At 37.2% G+C, this 23,699-nt stretch overlaps 1 protein-coding gene across 2 annotated transcripts in view; it reads left to right on the top strand.

Annotated features, from left to right (window-relative positions):
- Xrcc5 (X-ray repair cross complementing 5) overlaps nucleotides 1-23,699 on the top strand; it is a 96,081-nt gene that overhangs the window by 20,202 nt on the left and 52,180 nt on the right. For both annotated transcript variants that reach the window (XM_074071673.1, XM_020158574.2), the window contains exons 9-14: nucleotides 200-312; nucleotides 2,811-2,873; nucleotides 6,953-7,090; nucleotides 7,898-7,988; nucleotides 10,244-10,377; nucleotides 15,972-16,168. In XM_074071673.1, the coding sequence (XP_073927774.1) occupies nucleotides 200-312; nucleotides 2,811-2,873; nucleotides 6,953-7,090; nucleotides 7,898-7,988; nucleotides 10,244-10,377; nucleotides 15,972-16,168 (736 nt within the window). The remainder of the gene's footprint in view (nucleotides 1-199; nucleotides 313-2,810; nucleotides 2,874-6,952; nucleotides 7,091-7,897; nucleotides 7,989-10,243; nucleotides 10,378-15,971; nucleotides 16,169-23,699) is intronic.

The raw sequence follows: 23,699 nt of genomic DNA on the forward strand, positions 1-23,699 counted from the left end.
TCTGTATTGTGTATATGGTTTGTGTCTGCTTCTGCTTATTCCTGTTGATCACAAGGGGCAGTAATTCGATTCCAGAGAGTAGAAGATGGAGGCTGGCTCTGGAGTGTGCATGTATTGTTAATGTATGCACAGAGCTCATTTCAGCTTGGAAAAAATGCGGCCCCATATGCTTAATAGATGCTCTTCTCTCCTTCTCTAGGGTTCCGCTATGGAAGTGATATAGTTCCCTTCTCTAAAGTGGATGAGGAACAAATGAAATATAAATCGGAGGGGAAGTGCTTCTCTGTGTTGGGATTTTGTAGATCTTCTCAGGTATAGTAATTACTCTGCAATTGTGAACAGAATATATGAGCTCTCCCACTGCTGTTACTTGGGATGGTGTGCTTTTGATTGGTCATTTTGTTTACAATACATACTTATTTCTAAAATGCAATTTGGGGGTTAGTGCTGCCATCTTTGATTTTTGAGGAAAAAAACCAACATGTAGAGGTGTCTTAGTGTAAATCTAAAGATACACTCACTTACTTACATCATCATAGCTCATAGTAACCTTAAAGAAACAACATCCAGTTCTTTGCTGTTATATTGCTATCTCTAAACTGTTTTGTATAGTGAAGCATTTTAGATATTTGAAGTTCTGACTGGGTTTTCCATTAGCACTAACTCTAAGCATTAAACTCTGAGCATTAAATCATTGATTTATGCTGGTCATCGTTCTTCTCAATGTCCAATGTAGGGCTCTAGGATGTGAAACTTATCTATAAGTCACACATTTTTTTAGACATCAAGGCACAGATTCACAAAATAGACACAATGGGAAATGCAGTAATTCACCATGATTGTTTAAAGATTAAAGCTAAGAGATCTTGGGTTAAATGTTCTTGAGTTAGATAGCAAAGGAATACATTATAATTAATAAATATATGCTTTTTCTTTTCTTTTTTTGGTGGTACTGGGGTTTGAACTCAGGGCCTCATGCTTGCTATGCAGGTGCTCTACTACTTGAGCCACACCCCCAGTCCTTTTTATGTGAATTTTGTCTATAGGGATAAAGAGATTTTTATTGGAGATATCATGTGAGAATTACAGTGAATTCAGAATTACCCAGTATTCTGAATTTGAACTTCTTAGTACTGCTCTGGCATTTTTTTTTTTTTTTTTTTTTTGGTGGGACTGGGGTTTTGGCTTTGAACTCAGGGCTTCACCCTGAGTGCAGGGGCTCTAGAGCTCTACTGCTTGAATCACACCTCCAGCCCATTTTGCTCTTGTTAGTTTTGGAAATGGGATCTTGCAAAGTATTTGCCTACACTGGTTTGAAACTGTGATTCTCCCGATCTCAGTCTCCCAAAGAGCTAGAGTTAGAGGCATTAGCCACTGGTACCCGGCAAGATGGGAAAGAATTTAACTAGAACTTCCCCCAAATGTCTGACTGTTCTTTGAAAAGTCATTTTGGTACATTTGGAAAAGATATTATTAGGTGCTCTTTAATAAGTCAAGAACTTTTACAGGTTCTAATAGGGCAAATAAATCTATGTGGATATAACAAACTTAATTATTCTGATAAGTTTTAGAATAATAGTTTTCCTTTTTGTTTGTTTGTTTTGAGATAGAATCTTGCTATGTAGCTAGGCTGGCCTTGAACTCATGATCCTCCTGGCTCAGCCTCCCAAGTACTGGGATTATAGGTATGTGCCACTAAATGTGGCAGGATAATGGTTTTCAAATGGGAAATGGAAATGGAGATAAAAGATACTTGAATTATATTGGCCTCACACCCAGAGTTTTAGATTCATTCTTCTTGAGCTGCTGTTATAGAAGTACTCCTAATTTCTCAACTATAGAGGTGGGAGGATAGAAAAAAAAAACAATGAGAAACACTGCCAAGTATAGCACATGGCATGTTCTTATAAGTAAGCTCCAGGTGCCAGATTACACAGATCAGAGAAGTTGGTTTTGGTAGATGGGTAGAGGTGGGTATGATTTCTGAAACTCTTCTGTATTCATTTTTTAATACGATATTGGTAGAACTGCTGTTAACTCCTCTCGTACTCTGCTAGATAATTTAATTAAATTTAAAGAGGGAGAAAAGAGCATGCTGTACTTATTTTTGGTTTAACTGTTCTCCTTTTTTCCAATCCATCCCCCCCCATTTGTACTTTAATTTGGTCTCTGCAGTTCATCAGAGCCTTGTCACTCATGTTAGGATGAACCCCAATCCATTTGATTCTGTTTCCAAGGGACTTCATGATCTAATTAATTTCTAGTCTAATTTTTCACCTTTCCCTTTGCACTATAGCCCTGCACTACTCCAGAAGTAGTTCCCTGAATGTCCTTTGCTTTTATGTCACACTGTTATCTCTGCCCGGGACCTGTGCCCAGACCTTTTTCTTGGTTAGTTCCTACTTACCATGTCTTGACTTAGATGTCACCGTTTGCATAAACCTTCCTTAAACCCTCCTGTCCAAGTTTGGCGTCCTTGTTATGTGTTCTTATGACACCATAGAACCTTGGACTATATACTGCATTGCAGATAGTTTCATGTTTACCTCTCTAAGCTTCTGAAAGACAAAAGTCATATCCTGTTCACTGTTGTGTTTGTAGTATCCAGAACAATGTAAGACACATACTAGGTGCTCACATTTGTTGTGGTGAATTGAATTGAGCCTTAAGTAATAAGTTGTTTCTAGTAGCTACAAATGTTTTCTGGTAAGAATATTTTGAATAGGATTTCTTAGTAATGTATGGCATTATGGTTATATATCTTTTTTATTCTGCATCAAAACCAATTTTTTTCTCTCTTACTGTTGTAGGTCCAGAGAAGATTCTTCATGGGAAATCAAGTTTTAAAGGTTTTTGCAGCAAAAAATGATGAGGTGAGTTGACTGTGGATTTTCCAGGTAGTGCTACAGAATTGAATTCTCATTTTAGGAAAATTAGTTGTTTGTGGCATTATAGTTTAAAATGACATGAATTCTTACAACAGCAGTAGTAAAATTTACTGACCTTTAACTTCGAAAATGGAGAAATGATAACTTAGTTTGATTTAGCATGAGCACAAAACCTGAAGGCATGGTACTGCAATTGGAAATAAGGTAAGTATTAACAAAATCATTTTGAACAGTCGTGTTTAGATGTGGGAATTTCATGATCAAATGTTAATGAGGGGTAGGGTCAGATTGACATTTAATTTTTATAAACATTGAACATTTAGTGCTGGTATAAGCACTCTGGAAAGGCCCTTCAGTAACTCATTCATTGCAATACTTCCATTAACAGGGAGATTTGTCTTTTCCCCATTCCCTCTCAAGTCACTCCTTTCCCACCTTCCCAAGATTGTCAGGTTGGTTTCTGCCTGGGTGTAATAAACCTTGATTTTCGCATCTTATACTCCTACCTCCTTCTTGGTACATATTTTATTCCTGACCTCTAAGTTAGAACTTACTATTTCCTTGGAGATGTTAATCTTAACTAGAAGATTGCAATCTAGAATCTGTTTAAAACAGTTTAAAAAGATCCTGAAGTGTTTATGTTTGAAATTATAAACTCGGTGTAGAGACTTATTTGAGGTAGGAATACTGTGCTGGGAGGTAGAGTCCTCTTTTTCTCTTCACTTCTGAAAAGTAGCTCATTGCTGGTCTGATAGAGGGATATGCCATTATTCTATGAGAACAGTTGAAATTAAAAGAAGAGAATGCTTGACTTCCATTCTGTACCGAACAGATTTATTAGAACACCACAAATGTATGTGAATCTTTGTATTTTGAATCAGGTTCTCTAAGAAATTGTACCAGTCTGGTATGTATTGTCAAGCCATGACTTCTTTTTAATGTCTGCTGAGGTTTTAACTCCCACTTATCCCTTTACACAAAGAAAATTCTTACCACTTCATGAGAATTGCTAGCTATGCAGTAAGTGATGTCATATCACAAAGCTGTGTGTAGACATGGCAAATGATTCTCTAGACTTTCTAGTTAAGTGCAGCCTGTGAGTTGTGTGATTCAAATCTGGCCTCATATAAGTAACTAATTTCTATTGCCAAAAGTCAAATAAAAATGTAGAAACAATTCTCTAGTAAAGGAACTTTTATTAGGGAATAAAGAAGAGGATTACAATCTGGGGCACACATACAGGCCTGTTCACCTCTGGTATGTTAGAAGAACACAGAAAAGTTTGGGGGCTTTAATAGAACAGAGAAATCCATGCAAGTTTTTGGCCTGAGAGAGCTGGTAAGCTCTGATTGGTGAACTGTGACAATTCCCAAGTAAAGCAAGACTTAAGGTTATAGTTGGCAGTTCTGTCATTAGTTGCTAAGTGTAGATAGTTCTAAAGATAGGGGAGGCTGTCTCACATTGGCTCTGTGAGATAATTCCTGGAGTGGGCATTGGTAATTTGGGCATTTTCCCCTTCTTTCCCATGGCCCTTCAACTCTGCTTTTGTGGGTTGTGACAGAAATGACTACATTTTGTGTATCACATGTTGATGTTGTATATTATATTATAGGGTCAGTTTGAGGTCACATAAGTAATGACTTCTTCATCTCCTAGTGCAAGGGATACTCTTTGGTGTCAGTTTTTGATGTGGTAGTCAAAAAAATAGTATGTTATAGAGCTTATAAGATAAGCAGAGGATTAAGAATATTGTGTCATACAAACACTTCCAGTTAAAAAATTGCATAGAGAAGATTTGTGTGGGTAGACAGGGGAGTAGGAACATTGACAGACATAATAGCACTCTTCATACAACTAGAGGATGAATTTCTATTCATGTGGAATAGAAATTAATCTATACATCATACCAGAGGGGTGAACTGGTGAGTTTTGTTCCAGGTGAAGAATTATTTTGTCTGGAAGTATTACTATCTCCAAATAGATTGTTTTCTTGTCAGGCAGTTGGATCGCCATCCCTGTAAGTTTCTAAGCAGTCTCCAATACTACCAGTTAGGTGCATTGTGTGGGCTTTTGAATTAGATGGATATTACTTAGATTTAGCTTTTTAACTAAAATATTAGGTGATTCTGTGAATAGCTCCCTTTAAAAATTTTTTCTCTGGGTATTAGCATATAATTATTTTTTGTACAGAGAATCTATATTTTTTTGTGCTAATTTGCATTGTCTGTGGAAAGAAGGAGAGAAGGAGAGAAAGGAAATGGAGCTTCAGTTGAGTTAAATACAGGTGTACTATTGTGTTTAATAGCAGCCATTCATGACCCTGTCCTTCCTTTCTTTATATATCCTGATTGGTCCTGTCAAAGACACACAGATAAAAACTTCCAAAAAATTGTAAGGAATCTCTTCCTCAGACTCCTGTTTTTCTTATCTGATCCTCTCTTATGGGGCTTAATAGAACATACACCACCTGTTTGTTTCTTCTTTCATTTCTGCTAGTAAAGAATGTATTAGAGTAAGGTCAGAGATTCATTTTTGTTTTCTGACAGGGCCTAAAAGAGTGCCTAACAAAGAACAGGCATAAGTAAGTATTCCTTGAATTGAGCTGAATTCATCTATTATGAAATCTGTAGAAGGTTTTGATGGCAAGGTATTGCGGCTACAGGTTTTTATGGAGAAAATGGTAATACACATAGCTAACTGATACAGGTTAGCTGTGATACATTTTGTTTGGGGAGTTTGGGAAAGAAAGAGAGCTGAATAAAGCAAATCTGAAACTGAGAGGTCATCAATTTACTGAACCTTGTGTTAGAAGCTAGAGAACCAGAGATTTGGAGGGAGCATTCTAACCAGCAGTAAATTATATGAGCAAAAGCATTAGGGGAGGGAAGTACAAGACCTGCTCCAGATCACTGATTAGCTCATTGAAGCTAGAATAGAGGAATCATTGGAGGTTTTTATGGAAGGGGATTACATGATCAGCTCCATGAACAGGGAAGGCAGTTATGAATTTGAGAGATAGCATAGACATAGAATTAAATTGAGGGATGAAAAAGGTGGTATTTTCAAAGGCTTTGGGGCTCTAGTTTTGTTGAGTGGATAGTAGTATTAATGGAAGTAGGGAATATAGGAGGATAAAAGGGGGAAGATAATAAATGTAGTTTTGGTCATGGACTGTTTCAGATCCCTGAAGATGCCACATTGGGTACCAATATATATACCAAGTAGTAGGCAATGTAAGTCTGGTTTTAGGAGTTTTAAAGCTGAATATACAAATTTTTGACTCTGATCTCCTGAGACTGGATGAAGTAAGTAATTTCCAAGTTGAGTTTTAGAGTGAGAAAGGAGAGAAAGTCCAAAAGTAGAATCTAAGATAATCAGGAGAAGAGAAGAGCTTGGGAGAGGATTGGCTCACACAGTAGAATAATCTCTTTCTGAAGCCAAAGAAAGGGAATGTGCAGAGAGAGGAGGATGGGCAGAAGCCACTATGTATCTACTGGTGGCATTGGGAACCAAGGACTCAGCAAGCAGAAGGCCATGGTGACTCCAGAGTATAGTTTCAGTAAGAGCCATTGCTGGATTAAAATGAAGAATAATTGTGTTCTAAGTTATGGTAATGGCAAAAGTAGTATTTCATGAAATTTTGAGAAGAGAAGGAAAGATATAGACACAGCAATTTATGGCGAGAGGAACAGATTTTGTTTAGAAGGACTCAGTCTTGAGTTTGTTTATAAGGTAAAGTTATGAATTCAGAGGAGAGGAAAGGTTGAAGCAATAGAGTATTTAGTGAGTAAAGTCCCAAAAGAGGCACACTATATGTATAGTTTGGTGTTGAAATGAATAAAGAACACTTTAATTGATTGATTGATTTAATGTGGTGTAGGGATCAAATCCAAGGGCTTATGTATACTAAGCAGGCTTCTACCACTGATCTATATGTTCACCTGCTGGGGGCACTTAAAAAATTCTGAAATAGGAAAGTATATGGTACTTAATATAAATATTTAGTTTTTTGTCAACATTCTTACATATTGGACACGTGCTAATAACCGCATCTTTCTTCATAGGCAGCAGCAGTTGCAATTTCCTCCCTAGTTCACGCTTTGGATGAATTAGACATGGTGGCCATTGTTCGATATGCTTATGATAAAAGAGCTAATCCTCAAGTCGGTGTGGCTTTTCCTTATATCAAAGAGGCCTATGAGGTAAAATCCACCTGTCTTTTTATTTGTATTGCCCTTTATTTATATTCTTTATTCAAAGCTTTGTTTCTCATCTGTTAAGTGCATGGGAATTATTTGGGGATCTTGCAGATACCAGCTCTGTAGGTCTGGGGTTGGGTCCAAATTTTGCATTTTTTGCAAGCTAGCAAGTAATGTTGGTACCTCTGGTCTGTGAATTATGCTTTCAGTTGTATGGAAACAACATGAATTTAAACGCATGTGAGGAGCTTTTTATTAAATCAATAAAAGTTAACTATGATCTTATTAGTTCTCATCCTTCTTGACTTCTCAGAAGAGAAATTACCTCCATTTTAACAAATAGGGTCTATGAGTAAAGGTTGAGGATGTGATTTTGTTGTGATATTGTAAAATTTAGTTTATTTGAGGGCTCTTCTCTACAAAATACAGGTCTAAATTCCTTACTATTTCCTATTTCTCAGGGAACTTACTGTGGCAGAACTGTAAGGAAAAGACAAATATCTTGACATTCAGGTCAGCCTTCCGGGCACCATGACTTTTCTCATTTGTTCTACTTGGTCATGCATTTTTACAGTTATAATTTAGTAGTCTCCCTTTTAAGCATTTCTTTCATGTTTAATACCTTTCTTACTACTTGCAGTTATAAACAGTCAATAGGAGACGTCAAAACACTTAATCGTTTATACGCCAGGTTTGAACTAATTTTGAAATATTTTTGTTGTGCTATTTTCACTGCATTTGGGACCATTTTAAAAATATTTTGCCATTAATTTGGTTGTTTCTGTTTTTATCTCCTTTCTTTTTCATTAGTGTTTAGTGTATGTGCAGCTGCCTTTCATGGAAGACTTGCGGCAATACATGTTTTCATCACTGAAAAATAATAAGAAATGTGCTCCCACAGGTGAGTATATTTTCATTTAGCTTACTAATGACTACATGAAGACTGTTCTTGGGAAATCACAAGGCTGCAGCCATTGGTTCAGGCCAGGATTTCATGCATGGAAGTAATTGGATTCTAGTCATACATTCACACGTAGTAATGATGATGATGATTCAAGTATTTTTCCTGTAGCAGGGATAGGTTTCCTCTAAACGCTCCAAACATTATCTAGTTCTCCCTTCTGAATTTGAGCACGTATCTAGGGAGCAGCTTGTTGGTGCTGAACATCCATTCTCTAGTCCTAAGCAGAAAGTTTGCCCCTACTGAAGTGAATTAGTGTGTAGTATCCAAACTGTGATTTAGTGTCTGCGTGTTATCTGATGTAACTGAAATGAAAGTACAATGTTAAGATTAACTTTTCTCCTTGCTCTTTCTTTGTAGTTTACAATAATAGTCCAAGTCTTATTGTTACTTATTTCTAGCTTTTAGGAGTTACTTTGAGAAAGGCTATTATTAAGCATCTGGCTGCATATGTCAGGGGGCTGCAGAATGATTGTCACAGTCACAGGTCCTGTCTTCCAGAGAGCTCACTATTTAAGACAGTCGTAATGTTGTTGGAGGCACAAAGTAGAGAACATACCAACAACAATAACAAATGCTAATGAATGCTTTAGTTTAAATAGATCATCTGTGTCAGTGTGGATTAGGAATTGCGAAGTGAGTCTTCAAGTGGGGCTCTCCCTGTGCCTTTGGTAGGATTCTTTGGGAACAGTGTGGTATAAAAAGGTCAAGAATCAAATGGGTCAGTAGTAGGGCTCGTGTCTTTACCTTTCTTCTAGAGATGAGTCCCTCTGTATCATGGTGGAGGCAGGCATGGACCTGAATGTATAGAAGTTGTCATTGTTATAGTCTGTCCCTATCTTTTGATCATTCCAAACTTTAAACAAGTGGAATATTTTTAAAAAAGAGAACTTTGTTAAGATATTATCTTACATATATCACTCAGGGTCTACAAAATTAAATGCCCTTTGATCTGTTGATCTGTTTTCTGTGACTTAACATATTTCTGTTTACATTCCTGCTTGTGGAAAAATGGATCCTTAAAGCTGTTAGGCATATTTGCCAAGTCGTCATTTATGTGGCATTTGCGATGCTGGAGTGATCTGGCCTGATGTTAGCTTGTATTGCAGGTGAAACTCACTGAATGTTCACATGTGCAAGTACCAGCTTCTAACTATTGCCAGGTAGACTCTGCACTAACTGTCATCTTAAGATGGTGATAAGTGCTCCATTGCTGGAAACCTTTCCTGGAAAGTTCAAACACAGTTAAGAAAGCAGTGTCTCATGATAAATATCTGTATATTCTTTCATTTTGTGGTGGCTGTCTGAAAGGGATATCTGAAGAATAAAAGCATGAAGTACTTTTCAGAGACTGCTTATTCTTTTCCACCTTTTGTCTCTAGATTAAATCTAAAAACAGGGCTTTAGCTTAACAGCTGAACTGCTTTGAATCAGCCGAATGAAAGTTATTTGGTAATATAGTTAGAAGCATTTTTGGGAAGAGTTATCTTTCAGTCACATTAGGTTAGACTGTGCCATTTTTGTTGATTTCTTGGATTTTTATTGAGGAGCATATACTCATGTTAGGTATTAGGCAAGATATAAAGAAGTTGTTGTTATGTATCTGCCATCGAGGAGCTTTAGAGTTTGAACACAGTCAGGTAAGTCACATGTGTGTAGGTACAGTGTGCTTAGTGTTGTGATGCTTTGCAAGAGGAAAAAGCTAACTTTCTGGAGGATATGAAGGAATCAGCTTACTCTGTTCTAACCGTACCTTTCTGTGAAGTTGTTGGATTCTGATAAAAGTTATATTAAGTCCTTAGAAAGCTTATGCTTCATTACTAGAGGGTTTTTCTTCTTTTTAATATTTTTCTCCTTTAGCTAATTGCTAATTTTTAATATAGTTCATTGAATACTAAATATTTTATTCAAATCTCTGTGGAGAAGTTGGTTTTGTTTGACTGTAGTGTACTTTTTCTGGAATAAATTCTTTTGCTTTTGATATGACACTCCATTGTCAAAGGTTCCCTGAAAAGTGGAGCTGAAAGAACCTAAGAGGTCAACTGCTCTAAATTGCTCTTTTCACAGATAAGAAAACCAAGACTAACCTGCCAATATTGCTGGAGTATTTATAAATGAAAAGCATTTATTTTCATGGAGAATAATGGGAATAATCATTTTTTTCTTTTTGCTTCTCTGTTTATCCTTGTTTTAAGAGTCACAGTTGAATGCCATTGATGCTTTGATTGACTCCATGAGCTTGGTAAAGAAAGATGAGGAGGAAGATACCTTTGAAGACTTGTTTCCAACCACCAAAATCCCAAATCCTGAATTTCAGAGATTATTCCAGGTGAGAGAGGACATATGAGCCAGTGATACTTCTTTTAAATGAAAAAAAAAGCTAAGTGAAAAGCTATGATCATTGGCTAGTCCCAAATAAATAAATGTCTTTATTCTTTGAGGGTCGCTTTGCTCTATTTATTGAAAATGATATTTTCTTCTTTCTGCCTGAAAAGAGAAAAATAGAATGAAAAGTAAACTTAGAATCCTTTCTTTGCCCCCTGGAAGAAGGCTAATTAAAAAAAAACATAGGCTGGGTGCTGGTGGCTCACCCCTATAGTCCTAGTTACTCCGGAAGCAGAGATCAGGTGGATCGAGGTTTGAAGCCAGCCAGGGGAAATAGTTCAAGAGACCCTATCTTGGTAATACCAAGCACAAAACAGGGTTGGTGGAGTGACTCTAGTGGTAGAGTGCCTGCCTAGCAAACTTGAGGCCCTGAGTTCAAACCCTAGTTAATAAAAATCAGGTTCTCTTTTATGTTTTTTCAGGCTTTTCTTTTGTATATTATGTGAGTGAGACTATTTTTTATCAAAATAGCAGGAGAGCTTTCAAGACCTATATAATATAACCATTGTTGAGAAAAAACCTGTTACAGATTTCAAAATGTTACACATTTTCCAAAAATTTCATAATTAAAGATAGCATAGAAGTCACATAAAGAGGTTGTAATATATTTTGAAATGATTCAAAGTATAAAATATATGTTTCTGAATCTTAGGCCAGAGGAGCTGGAAGGTGGAAATTGGATTAAGAAAAGTTGAGGGAGTTAATAAGAAAGCTAATTTATGCTGTGGGAAGGTAAAGACAGACCAGGGTTGAAGAGGAAGTAATATTCCATTCCTGGATTAAGATGATGACAACAGGGCATAGACGTCTCTGACCCCCATAAAATGGAAGAACCACAAAGGCAGCTTTTTCAGGCTGGTGGGCAAGTGTGTGATGGTGTGTCCATGGATTGTCCCTTTTGACTCATTTCACAAAACATTCTTGACAGACCCAAGTCCATACTGGGACCTGTTGTAATTCAAGAGATCCTGTACTCAAAAGAAACTGACTGGTTTGAAAAACAAAAACAAAACCAAAACTTTAGTTCTGAAATTCACTAAGTTTAATATGTAAAGGCCTGCCTCAGTGAATGCTTCTGAGTGAATGAGTACTGTAAACATAATAAAGTATAAATGACTGATTAAGAAGAATCCTTTCTTGGACTCAAAGACCTGAAGGCTATATCACTTATGAGTGAGGGAGGAACAGAGCAATAGGAAAGCTTTCCAAAACAAGGAAAACTCTATACTTGACAAATTTATCTAGAGTACACTCTATTTATGTTCAATACATCTTTGTTGTGGTACTAAATGGAAGTAAGTCATAAACAGAGGCATTTTTATATTTCAAATCTGTGAGCACTAGAAGCTTTGACTTTACAGTGTAACCAACTTTGCTTTCTTTTGTGGGGGCAGTTTTTAATATGGCTTGTGTGTATAAAGAATACAGATTATTATCTTCACAAGGGCATGTGTAAATCGAATCCACTTTTTTTAAACAACAAATAAAGTGTGAGGCACTGAGTTCAATCCCTGTTCCACAAACAACAGGAACAAAAACAAATATTTACTGAATAATAACAATGCACTATGTGCTAAAGATACTATATGCTCACTCCCTTCAAAGACCCCTCTCGAGGAGAAAGTAGTAGACAAAAAGCCAATAGTTAAAACAGTGGCAGGAAAACACCAGGAGAATAGAAGGAAAGGAGATTCTTATAAGAAGGTAGCTTAAGGAAAGCTTCTTTGGAGAATTAACATTTGGACAGAGTTCTAAAATGGGGGATGTGTAATGGATGAGGGCAAAAGAAGTGATGTATGCAAGAGCATGACAATACGAAATCAGTTCATTTGGCTGAAGAATAGACTCTCTATGGGAAAATGATGGGGAAGATAAGTAACAAGTAGGTTGTGAAGAATGTTATTTACCTCACTCAATAGTTTGGATTTTGTGGCAGTGAGTAATCAAAGGATTTTGTCAGCAAGCGGGTAACATGGTTTATAAAAATAGCTTTCATGGTGGCATAGGAGATGGACTGGAGGCTGGCCTACTTAGGGCTTGAATTAAAACAGTGATTAAGAGTTTGGAGAAAGAAATAAACTTTGAAGGCATTTCAAAGGTATAGGAGATAGGATTTAAGAGATTAGGTGGTTAGTTGATGAGAAATTGAAGAAAACAAGACCCCAGCTAGGGTGATTGAAAGGATGGTAAGGACATTAATTGTGATAAGAAATACAGAATCAACAGATGGAAAAGGTAATTCATTTACTTTTACAAATATTAAATTTGAGTTGTCTCTTGGGCTATTCCAGTATAGATAGTCAATAGAGAGTTGGAAATACAGATGCAGAGCTTAGAAGAGAAGTTGGTGTAAATACATACTTTTAAGAGTCTTCCTCATTTAAGTACAAAGAAAAGTGAATGAGATGGCCTGGGAGAGCATGTTGAATAAGAAGGAAAGAGAACAAAGTATTGAACCCCAGCATAGATATGAATGGTTAGGAATGGACATAAAAATAAGAACTGTATTGCAAAACAAAACTAAGTACTTCTACCTCCATCTCTCAACAAAGTTCAGAAAGTAGAAAGAACTAGCATCTTGGAGGGCTCAGGAAGGGAAGGGTGTGCAGGAGGAATGAATTGCAAGGCAAATACTACACAGTGGTGATCATTGGTGAGCGTGGTGGAAGGATTTAGGGATTGGTAGTTGTCTTAGTGACTTTGGGGCACAGTGTCAGTTGAGTAATGAGGTAGAAGCCAGGTCACAATGCCTGAAGGAGAATGCTTTCCTAACGAAGGCGAAGAGGGGGCATAGTAAGCTATTAGGAGGACATAGGACTCAGGAAACCTTTTTCCTTTTTAGATATTTATAGCTAAGGGAGAAGAGTGGAGAGATAATAATCTATTGACAAGAGGGTAATTCTAATTTTGGAACAAAATGCTGAAAACATGTACCTTGTAAGAGGATAGTTAAAACCACTGTTTAAACAAATTGATATAATGTCACTAAAATCACTATGTTAGTACCTCCTGAACTAGCCATGTGGCCCATATTTGTTTCCTAATCTTCCTCAAATTGTAAAAATCACATTGAAAAAAATAAATAGATCTCAGCTTCCCAGCCACTAAAAAATGTCACTTTCTCATAACCTAATTTTGTTCAATGAATTAGATTTTTTTTGCCTGAATGAATTTTATAAGTATTTCACTTAGCTTTATTTATTTAAAATGTGACCTTTAAGAAAATATAAGAGAGAGGTTGATGCTTCAAAACTCTCTTATAGACTTTTTGTTATATTGACTTATTGATCACAACACTGTTTGAAAGTAGTTCATGGAATTTATACTTCCAGTAGGAAGACTAGATAGAGTATTTTTCTACTGTTTGTTCTAGCTCTTTCTAAATCATGCTAATTGGGTCTTCAAGACTGTCTGGTAGGAAATCTCCCAGGTTGGGTGTTTGCTTAGAAAATCCTAAAGATGTAAGCAGTAATCAGAGAGATTTTAATGAACTGAGAGAGAATGCTGTGAGTTGAGGTTATGCATGAGAGTTACAGGTAGATTCAGAGGGTTTGGGGTCATTCTGATTTCTCCTTTTGCTTTACACTGAACAGGCCTAGTGATGCTCAAGGGAAAGCCAAGTAATTAGGAAAGAGGACAGCAGGAGTCAAATTCTGAAATGAAAGAGAGTGGTGGAGGAAGCAGCACATGGAATTTCTAGAGGAAATTGGTAATTAATTCCTACCTGAAGGTTTTCTGAATTTGTAGGTCATTGACTCTTAGATGATATTCACTATTAAACCCAAGTATCTTTTTTTTTTTTTTTTTTTTTTAAGGACAGAGACTTCTAGCTTGCATTTTCTTCATTGTTGGAAAATGGCCCATGGCATAGTATAAATCAGACACTTGGTGATATAAATGGTAGTTTGAAATTGCAGGAGTTAATATGTAAGTTTTTAAAATTTGGAACAGGGCTGGGCGTGTAGCTCAGTAGTAGAGCACTTGTTTACTGTGTGTGAAGCCCTGGGCTCATTCTCTAGCATGGAAAAAACAAAACAAAACAGTGGAAATAATGGAAGCCCTTATACTCCGTCCTAATTTTGGAATTAATCTCCGTCACAGGAAGGAAACATTGATGAACTATTTTCATTTCTTTTTTTTTTTTTCATAATGGCATCTTGTTGCTTACCTTCCTGTACTCTTATTAGAATGTTTACTTTTCTGTAGTGCTGCCAAGGCCCAGTGTAGCAGACTGAAAGCAGTACAGGTGACTGAATAGAAGTGGTTTGCTGTCCAGTTCCACTCACGTGAGGAGTGGAGAACCTGCCTTGACCTTGATCCTGGCCCCATCCTTTGTGCTGCTTCCTGATAACCTCTGTTAACAAATGAGAGCCCTGGGAAAAAACATTTTATTCCTTGGTCAGTGTCATTAGGTGCTTATTATATGTCAGGCACATTTTCTATGCTTAGAATTCAGCAGTAAATAAGACAAGATCTTTACTTTCAAGGGAGAAGGCTAGATAATAAACAAGTAAACTAAAAAGTTAATAAGATAATTTTAGATAATAATAGGTGCTGTAAAAAATATAAGATAGGGGAATTGATAGAATGGGTGATAGGAGAAAGGGAGAGAGGCTACTTCATATACAGTATTAGTATCTCTGAGGAGATAATATTTGAGCAAAGATCAGAATGATTAAAAAAAAAAGGATCAATTCTTTTGAGGTATATGGGGAAGCAGAAGAGGCAGTTAAACCTGGCACTAAGGTCAGGACCTAGAGGTAGAAATGAGCTTAGCCTGGGTGGGTTGTGAATGCGGAGGAGAATGGCAGGTGCCTTAATCAGGGAGGCAGGCAGGAGCTGCTTCATGCAAGACTTCTAGGACATGATAAGAAGCTCATTTTCAGAAGACTTTAGTTTCAGGATAACAGTGAAAGCAGAAGCCAGAAGACCACTTAGAGGTGATTGGGGTAGGCCGGAGGAGGGCGAGAGTAGTGGCAGTGGGAATGGAGAGAGGTGGACAGACTAGTGGGACACGTTTATGATTCTTCCTTCTAGGAGGTTTGGGGCATCTCAGTATTCTCATGTCTTTCAGAGACTTCCTCCTGGGGTTCTCTGACATTGGGCAGCTCCTTTTTAGCCACCTGTTATATGTAGTACATGTTGACTTCTAAGATTAAGTGAAAGAGAAACCACAGATGATTAAGGGAGGTAAAGATTTATAATCCCAGATTGTCAGATATTCTTATGTTTCTTAGGTAGCCTTCTATAATCCCCAAGTAGTTATAGTCACAGCTTTTTATAAGGTGAGGTTCTTTTCTAGGCGGTCTAAAGAAGGTATTGCTGCTGGGCTTGAGTCTGTTTTTACAATTTTAAATGTGATCAGGGTCTTCCTAATAAAGGTGGTTCTAGGCCAGCCTGCTTTGTTGTCTCTTACTTAGGGTATGAGTCACATAGTCCTTCCAAACTAAAGATGGAGAATCCCTGACCAGAGAATATAAAGAATCCATATGTAATGTCTCCGTGTGTGTTTTAAAGTCACTATGCCTTTCCCAACAGTGTCTGCTGCATAGAGCTTTACATCCCCAGGAGCCTCTGCCCCAAATTCAGCAGCATATTTTGAATATGCTGGCCCCCCCTGCTGAAGTGACAGCAAAATGTCAGAGTTCACTTTCTAAAATAAAGATGCTATTCCCTCTGACTGAAGCCATCAAGAAAAAAGACCAAGTAACTGCTCAGGACATTTTCCAAGATAAGTAAGTACTTGATATGGTTGCATTTAAAATTTGTGACAGTCTTGAAGGGAATCTGAAATTAAGGTGTTCCTTAGGGGTTTGTGCCATTCCAAAGGTGAAAGGAAGAAGCCTTTTGGATTTGTCTCTTATGTTGAAAAACTGGCTTTTCATATCTGTCCTTTATAGTCATACTTTTTAATTTTTTTGGCAGGGACTGGGCTTGAACTCAGGGCTTTATACTTGCAAGGCAGGCACTCTACTGCTTAAGCCACACATACAGTCCATTTTGTTCTAGTTGTTTTGAAGATTGGGTCTTGTGAAATATTAGCCCAGGCTGGCCTCAAACCAAGATCCTACTATCTCAGCCGCCCAAATAGCTAGGATTACAGGGGTGAGCCACCATACCCGGCCATTGTAGTCATACTTTACCCTTGCTCTTCACTTGGGATTTAGAACTATCTTCTGGGTTGTTGACTTTTGGATTGCAGTGAAATTCTTAGTCAATTATACACAGGGAAGCTAAGCACAGTTTTTTTTTTTGTTGTTGTACTGGCTTGAATTCAGGGCCTTCATCTTAAGCCACTCTACCAGACCTTTTTCATGATGGTTTTTTTGAGATAGGGTCTCACACACTATTTGCCGGGGCTGGCTTTGAATTGCGATTCTCCTGATCTCTGCCTCCTGAGTAGCTAGGATTATAGGCATGAGCCACTGGTGCCCAGCTAAGCAAAGTTTTTTAATCTGGGGTGGGGGACTTTTACCCTTTTTAAAGTAAGGAGCTGAGAATAAGAGGAGGAGGGTGAAGGTCATGAAGTTCTTTGGTGGGAAGGTTATATATTAATGAGATTTTCTGGAGGAAAACTAGGGAGAATGAAAAATCTAGCCCTTTAGCTCTTCTTAGTGATGCACTTGGTTATGCTGTTAGGGAGGCATTTGTAGGTTAAGGATTGCAAAATGCTTTTCATATGATCCTTCAATCAAGCTTGCAAGTAGTTATTAAGCTTTTTTTCTCATCACATTCTGTTCAGAATCTGTGTTTCCATTCAAACAAAACAAGAAAACTAGAAGAAATTGTTCTTGATTATATAGTCATTTGGGTATATAACATTGATTTTACTAGGCTTAGGTCAACTGGTTATTAGTGATTTTTTTTTTTTCTGAAACCAGAATAATCTATTCATTTCTTTACGATACATTTTGGGATCTGACTTTAGACAATGATGTGTTTGTTTTTCTTTTTTTCTTTGATTCACTTCCCACAGCTGTATCTTTATTGACAAAGTAAGGCTTATTATTTATTGTTTATAAATACTCCGGTAGAGAAACATTGAGAAATCTTCACTGTTTAAGTTAAATAGAAAGCTTTGCTTTTTTTTTCCCCCCACCAAGTTTTGGAAAAAATAAAAAAATCATGCATGTAATGGATTCTGTCATGTGCCTTCCTAACACATCCTGGAGAGACTTACAGTTCTTTTTAGTCTATCCTGCCTTCTTCTACACAGGAAGCCTGTCCCTAAAAATGCACTTTCCCTCTGCATCCTTATCTACTTGTATGCCTCCGAATTCATAGTTTAGAACAGTTCAATAAAAGCCTGCGGCCTTTTCTTCTTGTGACACCTTGCTAGTCTCACTGCAATCACAGGTCTATTCTTTCTCAGTATTAAAGCTCCAGTTCATGAACTTAATTACCTTCTGGTGTAGTGGGAAAGAAATGGGCCATTTTCTCCTCCTCCTTTGATTAAAATGTAAATTAGCTGGTTAAAAAAACACACCACAAAGACCCTAAAGGCTGTTGTGCTGTGATTTGATCCCTGCTGTGATGGCACCTTCAGCTGTAGTTGTGTCACTCCCTGTTCTGTAAGCATGGGTGTGCCTGAGCTTCTTGTGCTTTGCTCCTGTAATGGTTTGTGACACAGCCAAGCTACCTGCCTGGGGCCTGGGAATTATCTCACTCATACATACCTACTTGCACTCTTCTCTCCTCTTTCTTCTCAGAAGTTTTAGTTTTTAAGAACTACAGAAATGATGCATTTAGCAAATATTTACTGAGCACTTCCTGCATTCAAAAAGAATGACTCAGTCCTTCTGCAAAGTTCTTAGAACCCTCCATTTTAATGAAAAGGCTCCCATCAACTGTAGAGGTAGTTTCACTAAGAGAAAAAAAGATTGCTGACACTGAGCTGTGTTTTTGCACATATTCATCATCCCTGTATTCAGGGCACGTATTTCCATTGAAGCGATGAGGGGCTAAGATTGGCAAGTGGCACATATCAGATCAGGAAGTTTCATAGTCAGAGAAGCCTGAACTGGAACTTTTGTTTTTTTAAATACAATATATTTATTTGTATTTTTAATATCAAGACTAATATCACATTTGTACATATATACAGTAAAATACCTTTTTGTTCAATTGTTAGGTGAAAAAAAAAGTTCAGCAAGTCAAACAAACTTTTAAATATCAAAACATTTAAGCCTATTTTCACATACACATACAGGTTTTCTCATTTGTGAGGAATTACTACTTTTCATTCCAGCTCTGTCACTTGTGATCTAATTTGAGTTAAATAATTTGACCGTTATGAGATTTTTTTCCATCAAAAAATAGCCTCATGAAATTACAGAAATTAAAGTACTCTGAGCTATTTAGAGGGAAGGCAGTAGTTAAAACTCAGGCAATAATAGTATTATCCATGAAAATATTGGCTTTCTGAGGCCTGCTATTCATCTTAGGTGTGCTGAATATCCACTATTAGTAGTGATTTCTTCAAGAGGGAAAGAGCACCATTTGACACTGTAGTCCTACCATATACGAAATATCACCTTTATCATATAAAAGTATTGCTTCCCTTATTGTTGATGTGCACCTTTGGAATGAAAATGTCTCTTGGACAGGGAATTGCAGGAGAATTATGACATTTGAAGTTTAATCCTACTCGTGCAACTGATGTGTATATAATTTTGATTTCTTTTTGTCTCTGTGCAGGTAGTGTATGGTTTTCTGCTCTTTTCAAGTCCTGTAAGACTCCTCCCCACCTTCTCCCAACAGATGGCCTTGCCTGGTTAATGGTTAGGACTTTAGACTGCAGAGTGAGCCATTTTGGGTTGATCTTCTTGCTCAGGAGTGTGACCTTAGGCACAGGTTCCTTATCCTCTTCAAGCCTCTGTTGCATAAAGTGTCATGAGGGTTAATTAAGTAATGTAGGTGTTCACTTAGAACCCAACATAGTGCCTAGCTCATAATAAGAACACAGTGTTTGTGAGTAAATGATTTAAAATACCCTGGTTATGTCCCTAGCATATTAGTAACAGTGACAACTATGATGATTATAGTAGCAATGGTATCATAGAGAAAATACAGGTCTTTAGATGAGAATTACTCAGTTTTCTGGCCATCTTATAAAAAAATGTCTGTCTCGTATCTACTTCCTTCTCTCCTGTCTCAGTGGACATAGGACACCTCATCCTGTCTGACGTTCATCCTTTGAACTGTGCACTGAGCACCCATCTTCTGTCTTTTCTGGTGTTTTAGTCCACTAATAATGACTTCTCTCTTTCTGTATTTTCAGCTTCTCCCACTCTACCAGTGCCTTTCTTTCCTCATGTTAATATTTCTTTCATCTAAAACAAACTAAAATAATCCCTCCAGATTCCTCCCTCTAATCACTACCTGTTACTAGTTATCAATCTAATTATTATCTTTCCTTCTACAACAAAGGCTTACTGGAAGAATAGTCTACACTGCTGCTTTTCTTAGCTCTAATTCTCTTTTGCCCCCACTGCCTCTCTGAAAATGATCTTCCAAAGACAACTGTTAAATTTCCTTCAGCTTTGCAGTTTTCTTTAATGACCTTTTTCTTTGTAGCATTTGACATTGTCAGTTGTTCTTTCCCTTTCTGAACTCATGTATCTCCCTTAACTTTTGTTGCTTCAGATTTTTCTTCCTGTTCTTTGACAACTTGTCAGAATCTTCTGGAGGCTGCTTTTCTTTCCCCTCCAGTCTTAAACATTGATGTTCTATAGGATTTATCCTCTCAGAAATAGCAGACATTTATTAAACACAAGTATGATATTGAGTGCTTTACTTGCATTATCTGGTTGAATCCATTTGGCCAACCAAGGTTGTTTTACTGATGCTATCTTAAAGCTGAGAAGGCTAAAGATTAGAGAAAAGAAGAAACATGCCCAATATCCCAGTTGGTAAATATTGGAGTAAAGTTGTAAATGTAGGCAATCTGACTTCAGAGCTTACTTATATTCTTAGCCATAATGCCATTTTGCATTAGCAATGCATGTCCCAAGACTTTTATTGCTTCATGTACAGGGATTCAGAAACCACTAAATATCTGTCTGTAACCTAGATTTTCAATCTTTTCAGAGAATAGCTCAAGATTCTATAGTTACCTCAAATTTAATATATCTGGAAATGACTTCATCGTCTCCTATGTTCCTTTCAAACCTTCTTCATCCTGTTATTCTATATTTCACTGAATGATACCTAATTTTCTGGGAGGCATCCTTTCATTTAACTTTTCATTTCTACTTGGTTTACCAAATTCAACTCACATCTACCCTTTCCACTTCAGGTTAGTATAGTGGCTAATGGCAGTGATTTTGGAGTCAGATAGATTTGGATCTAATCCCAGGTATTTCCCCTTAATAGCAGTTGAAATTGGCAAGTTGCTGAGTCAAGTGGTAGTAACAAATAACTGACTTTGATGAGCCTTCATTTGCTCATTTATTTGTCTGTATAAAAGGAAAATGGCAAAGTTAACTCATAGCTTTGTTGTGAAGTTTAACCGACATAATTTAAACATGCTTAGTGTAGTGACTAGCAAATGATAGCTTTTAATATAGCATTGCACACTGGCATTAGCTTTATGTGTGACTTCTCATTCTAGCCTGCTTTACTGAGGCAACCTCACAACTGATTTTCCCATTTTCAGTGTTACCCTTTCCAATCCATTCTGCTACGTGAGTGGCTTATTTTTTTACATTTATTGTTTTATTGTAAGAGCGATTACAAGAGATACAAACGTGTAGGGTAAGGCATGTGGAAGTGGGCACAGCGCTTCCATGCCCTTTCTTTTTTTTTTTTTTTTGTCTTTTCTTTTTTGGTGCTGGGATCGAACCCAGGGCCTCACGCATGCTAGGCAAGCGCTGTACCACCGAGCTACATCCCAGCCCTCCATGCCCTTTCTGATGCACCATACTCTAGGAACCTCCATGTATTCAGCTCTCCAGAAGTGTCTGAACACTGTCCTTTTGAATTTTGATGGAGACTTCATTACATAGGTACAATTGAGTAAATCAGTGGTCATTATTGTTCAGCTTAACCTTTAGCCCCTCTCCCTTTTCCAGGGGTGTGAAGTGGAGCTAAAAGTCTTATCCCTTTAGCACTTTACCACTTAAGCCAGGTCCTCAGCCCTTTTGTTTGTATTTTGTTTTTGAGGTAGGGTCTCACTCACTTTACCTATCTGATCTCAAACTTGCAGTCTTCCTGCCTCCTCCTCCTCCATATTCTATGTCTCTCTCTCTTTCTCTCTCTCATGCTTGTGCACGCAGTAGACTCATTCACTATCAAAATTATGAGCCTCCTCCTCAGAATAATTTCTGGCAGTTCAGATTGCTTGACTCTATCCTTTCACTGCAGATTGGATGGCCTCCCATTACCTTCAGCATAAGATCATCAGAGACCTTATGAGATCTCTGAGAAAACCCACCCAGATAAGCAAAAAAAATGAAGTGGCTATACATAATCCATCTACCTAAAGAAAACCATTTTCTTTCCTCATCTTTTTTTTTTTAATTTTTGGTACTGGGGATCGAACCCCAGGGCTTCCCACATGGTGAACACTACTATTGAATTATGCATTTTTATGTAATTATGTATTTTTAATGCCTAAAATGTTATATAATTTCTAGCCTCATCTCTCACTACTTTTCAGCTTGCAACATCATGCTCCACCCCAGTACTACTGCTTTCTACTTATAAGTGATATGCTACTTACTACAATATTTTGTTAATTGTCTATTTGCATATTTCTTTTTTACATCTGAACTTCTTTAAAGTGTTGATTGTGTGTTAATTTTTGTTAACCTTGGGTTTACAGTCAGTTTAGTGGCCAAGTTGTAATAAATATTTAGTAGATGTTTGGCTAAATAAATGAATTATAAAATCTAGACATATTTGTGAAAGAAAAAGAGAAAAGGAGAATAAACACATTACTCATGATCCTGACATCCAAATGTAGCAGCTGTTAATATTCAGATGTCTAGTGTGATTTTTATATGGATAATTTCTGCCTTCTGGGGCTTAATGGCCTCATAGTTAATTTGGGGACAAAAGTCATTGCCCTTTCCAATTTCATATAGACATTATGAGTGTAATATATGCAAAAAATCTGATAATGCTATTAGATTATTTGACTTTTAAGCTATTAACCACATTAACGTTTCACTACTTTCTGCTTATTTTTGGAGTTGTTGTTACCTGCCCAGTACTGGGAAACAGATATAGATGGCTCTTTACCCAGATTCCTAGAGTATTTTTTTAGAAGGTATAAGAAATTCTTCATGTGATTCAACTTTGTATTTCTAGAGAACTTAATGTAGTGTTTTGTATGTTCAATTCTTCTTAATAATGTATAAGTTAATGAGTATTTTTGGAAGAGAATTAACATATTTAACCATTCTTCTCACTGTTGTTTTCCTGGGGAGCAAACTGAAGCTCAGTCACGATAGTACTTTACTAGCCCTATACTCTAAATATAAACAAACAAACCCAAAGAACATCTTCAAGAAGGTGCTAGTAAGTGGCAAAACTGAAACCAGAATGCAGGTCTTTTGTCCCCAGATCTTTAGCAGCACCCTGTGATTGTCTCTTGGGAAGAACTGGCAAGGGCTGACCATAACCTTTTTTTCAGAACAGATCACTGGAGTGTTAGTATTCCTTTGGTTTGTGTTTTTCTTTTACTTTTGCCACCAAGATTTATGTGCTCTTTTTTTATTCTACTTTGAAGGAAAGAGGTCTAGATGACCTGTTTCTTATGACACTGGTCTGTGTCTTTCTGTCATCTACTTAACCTCTACTTGACCTAAAGGGAAAAAGGTCAGTGGTGAATAGAAAGATGTCAAGTAACAAAACTTTTAATTCACGTATGTATGGTAGTGGTGATTACCTTATTCTTTGCTTCCTTGTAAGAAGAGATGCTTAATTGAGGAAGCCAGCTTATGCCTTATTTTTCTTTGCTACTGAGGTTTGAACTTAGGACTTTGTGCTTGCAAAGCAGGTGCTCTAGCACTTGAGCCACACCTCTAGTCCATTTTGTTCTAGTTATTTTGGAGATGAAGTTTCACAAACTTTTTGCCTGGGCTGGACTTGAACCACGATCCTACTGATCTCAGCCTCCTAAATAGCTAGGATTATAGGTGTGAGCCACCGGCACCCAACTTCTTTGTTTCATTTTTAAGATAACCTTTTCTTGAAGCCTCATTGTCTGAATGTTGGAGTTTTGAACCAAAAGCCAACACATTTAGAAATACTGGTCTTGAA

Source organism: Castor canadensis, chromosome 4 (assembly GCF_047511655.1).
Source record: "Castor canadensis chromosome 4, mCasCan1.hap1v2, whole genome shotgun sequence".
NCBI classification, from domain to species: domain Eukaryota; kingdom Metazoa; phylum Chordata; class Mammalia; order Rodentia; family Castoridae; genus Castor; species Castor canadensis.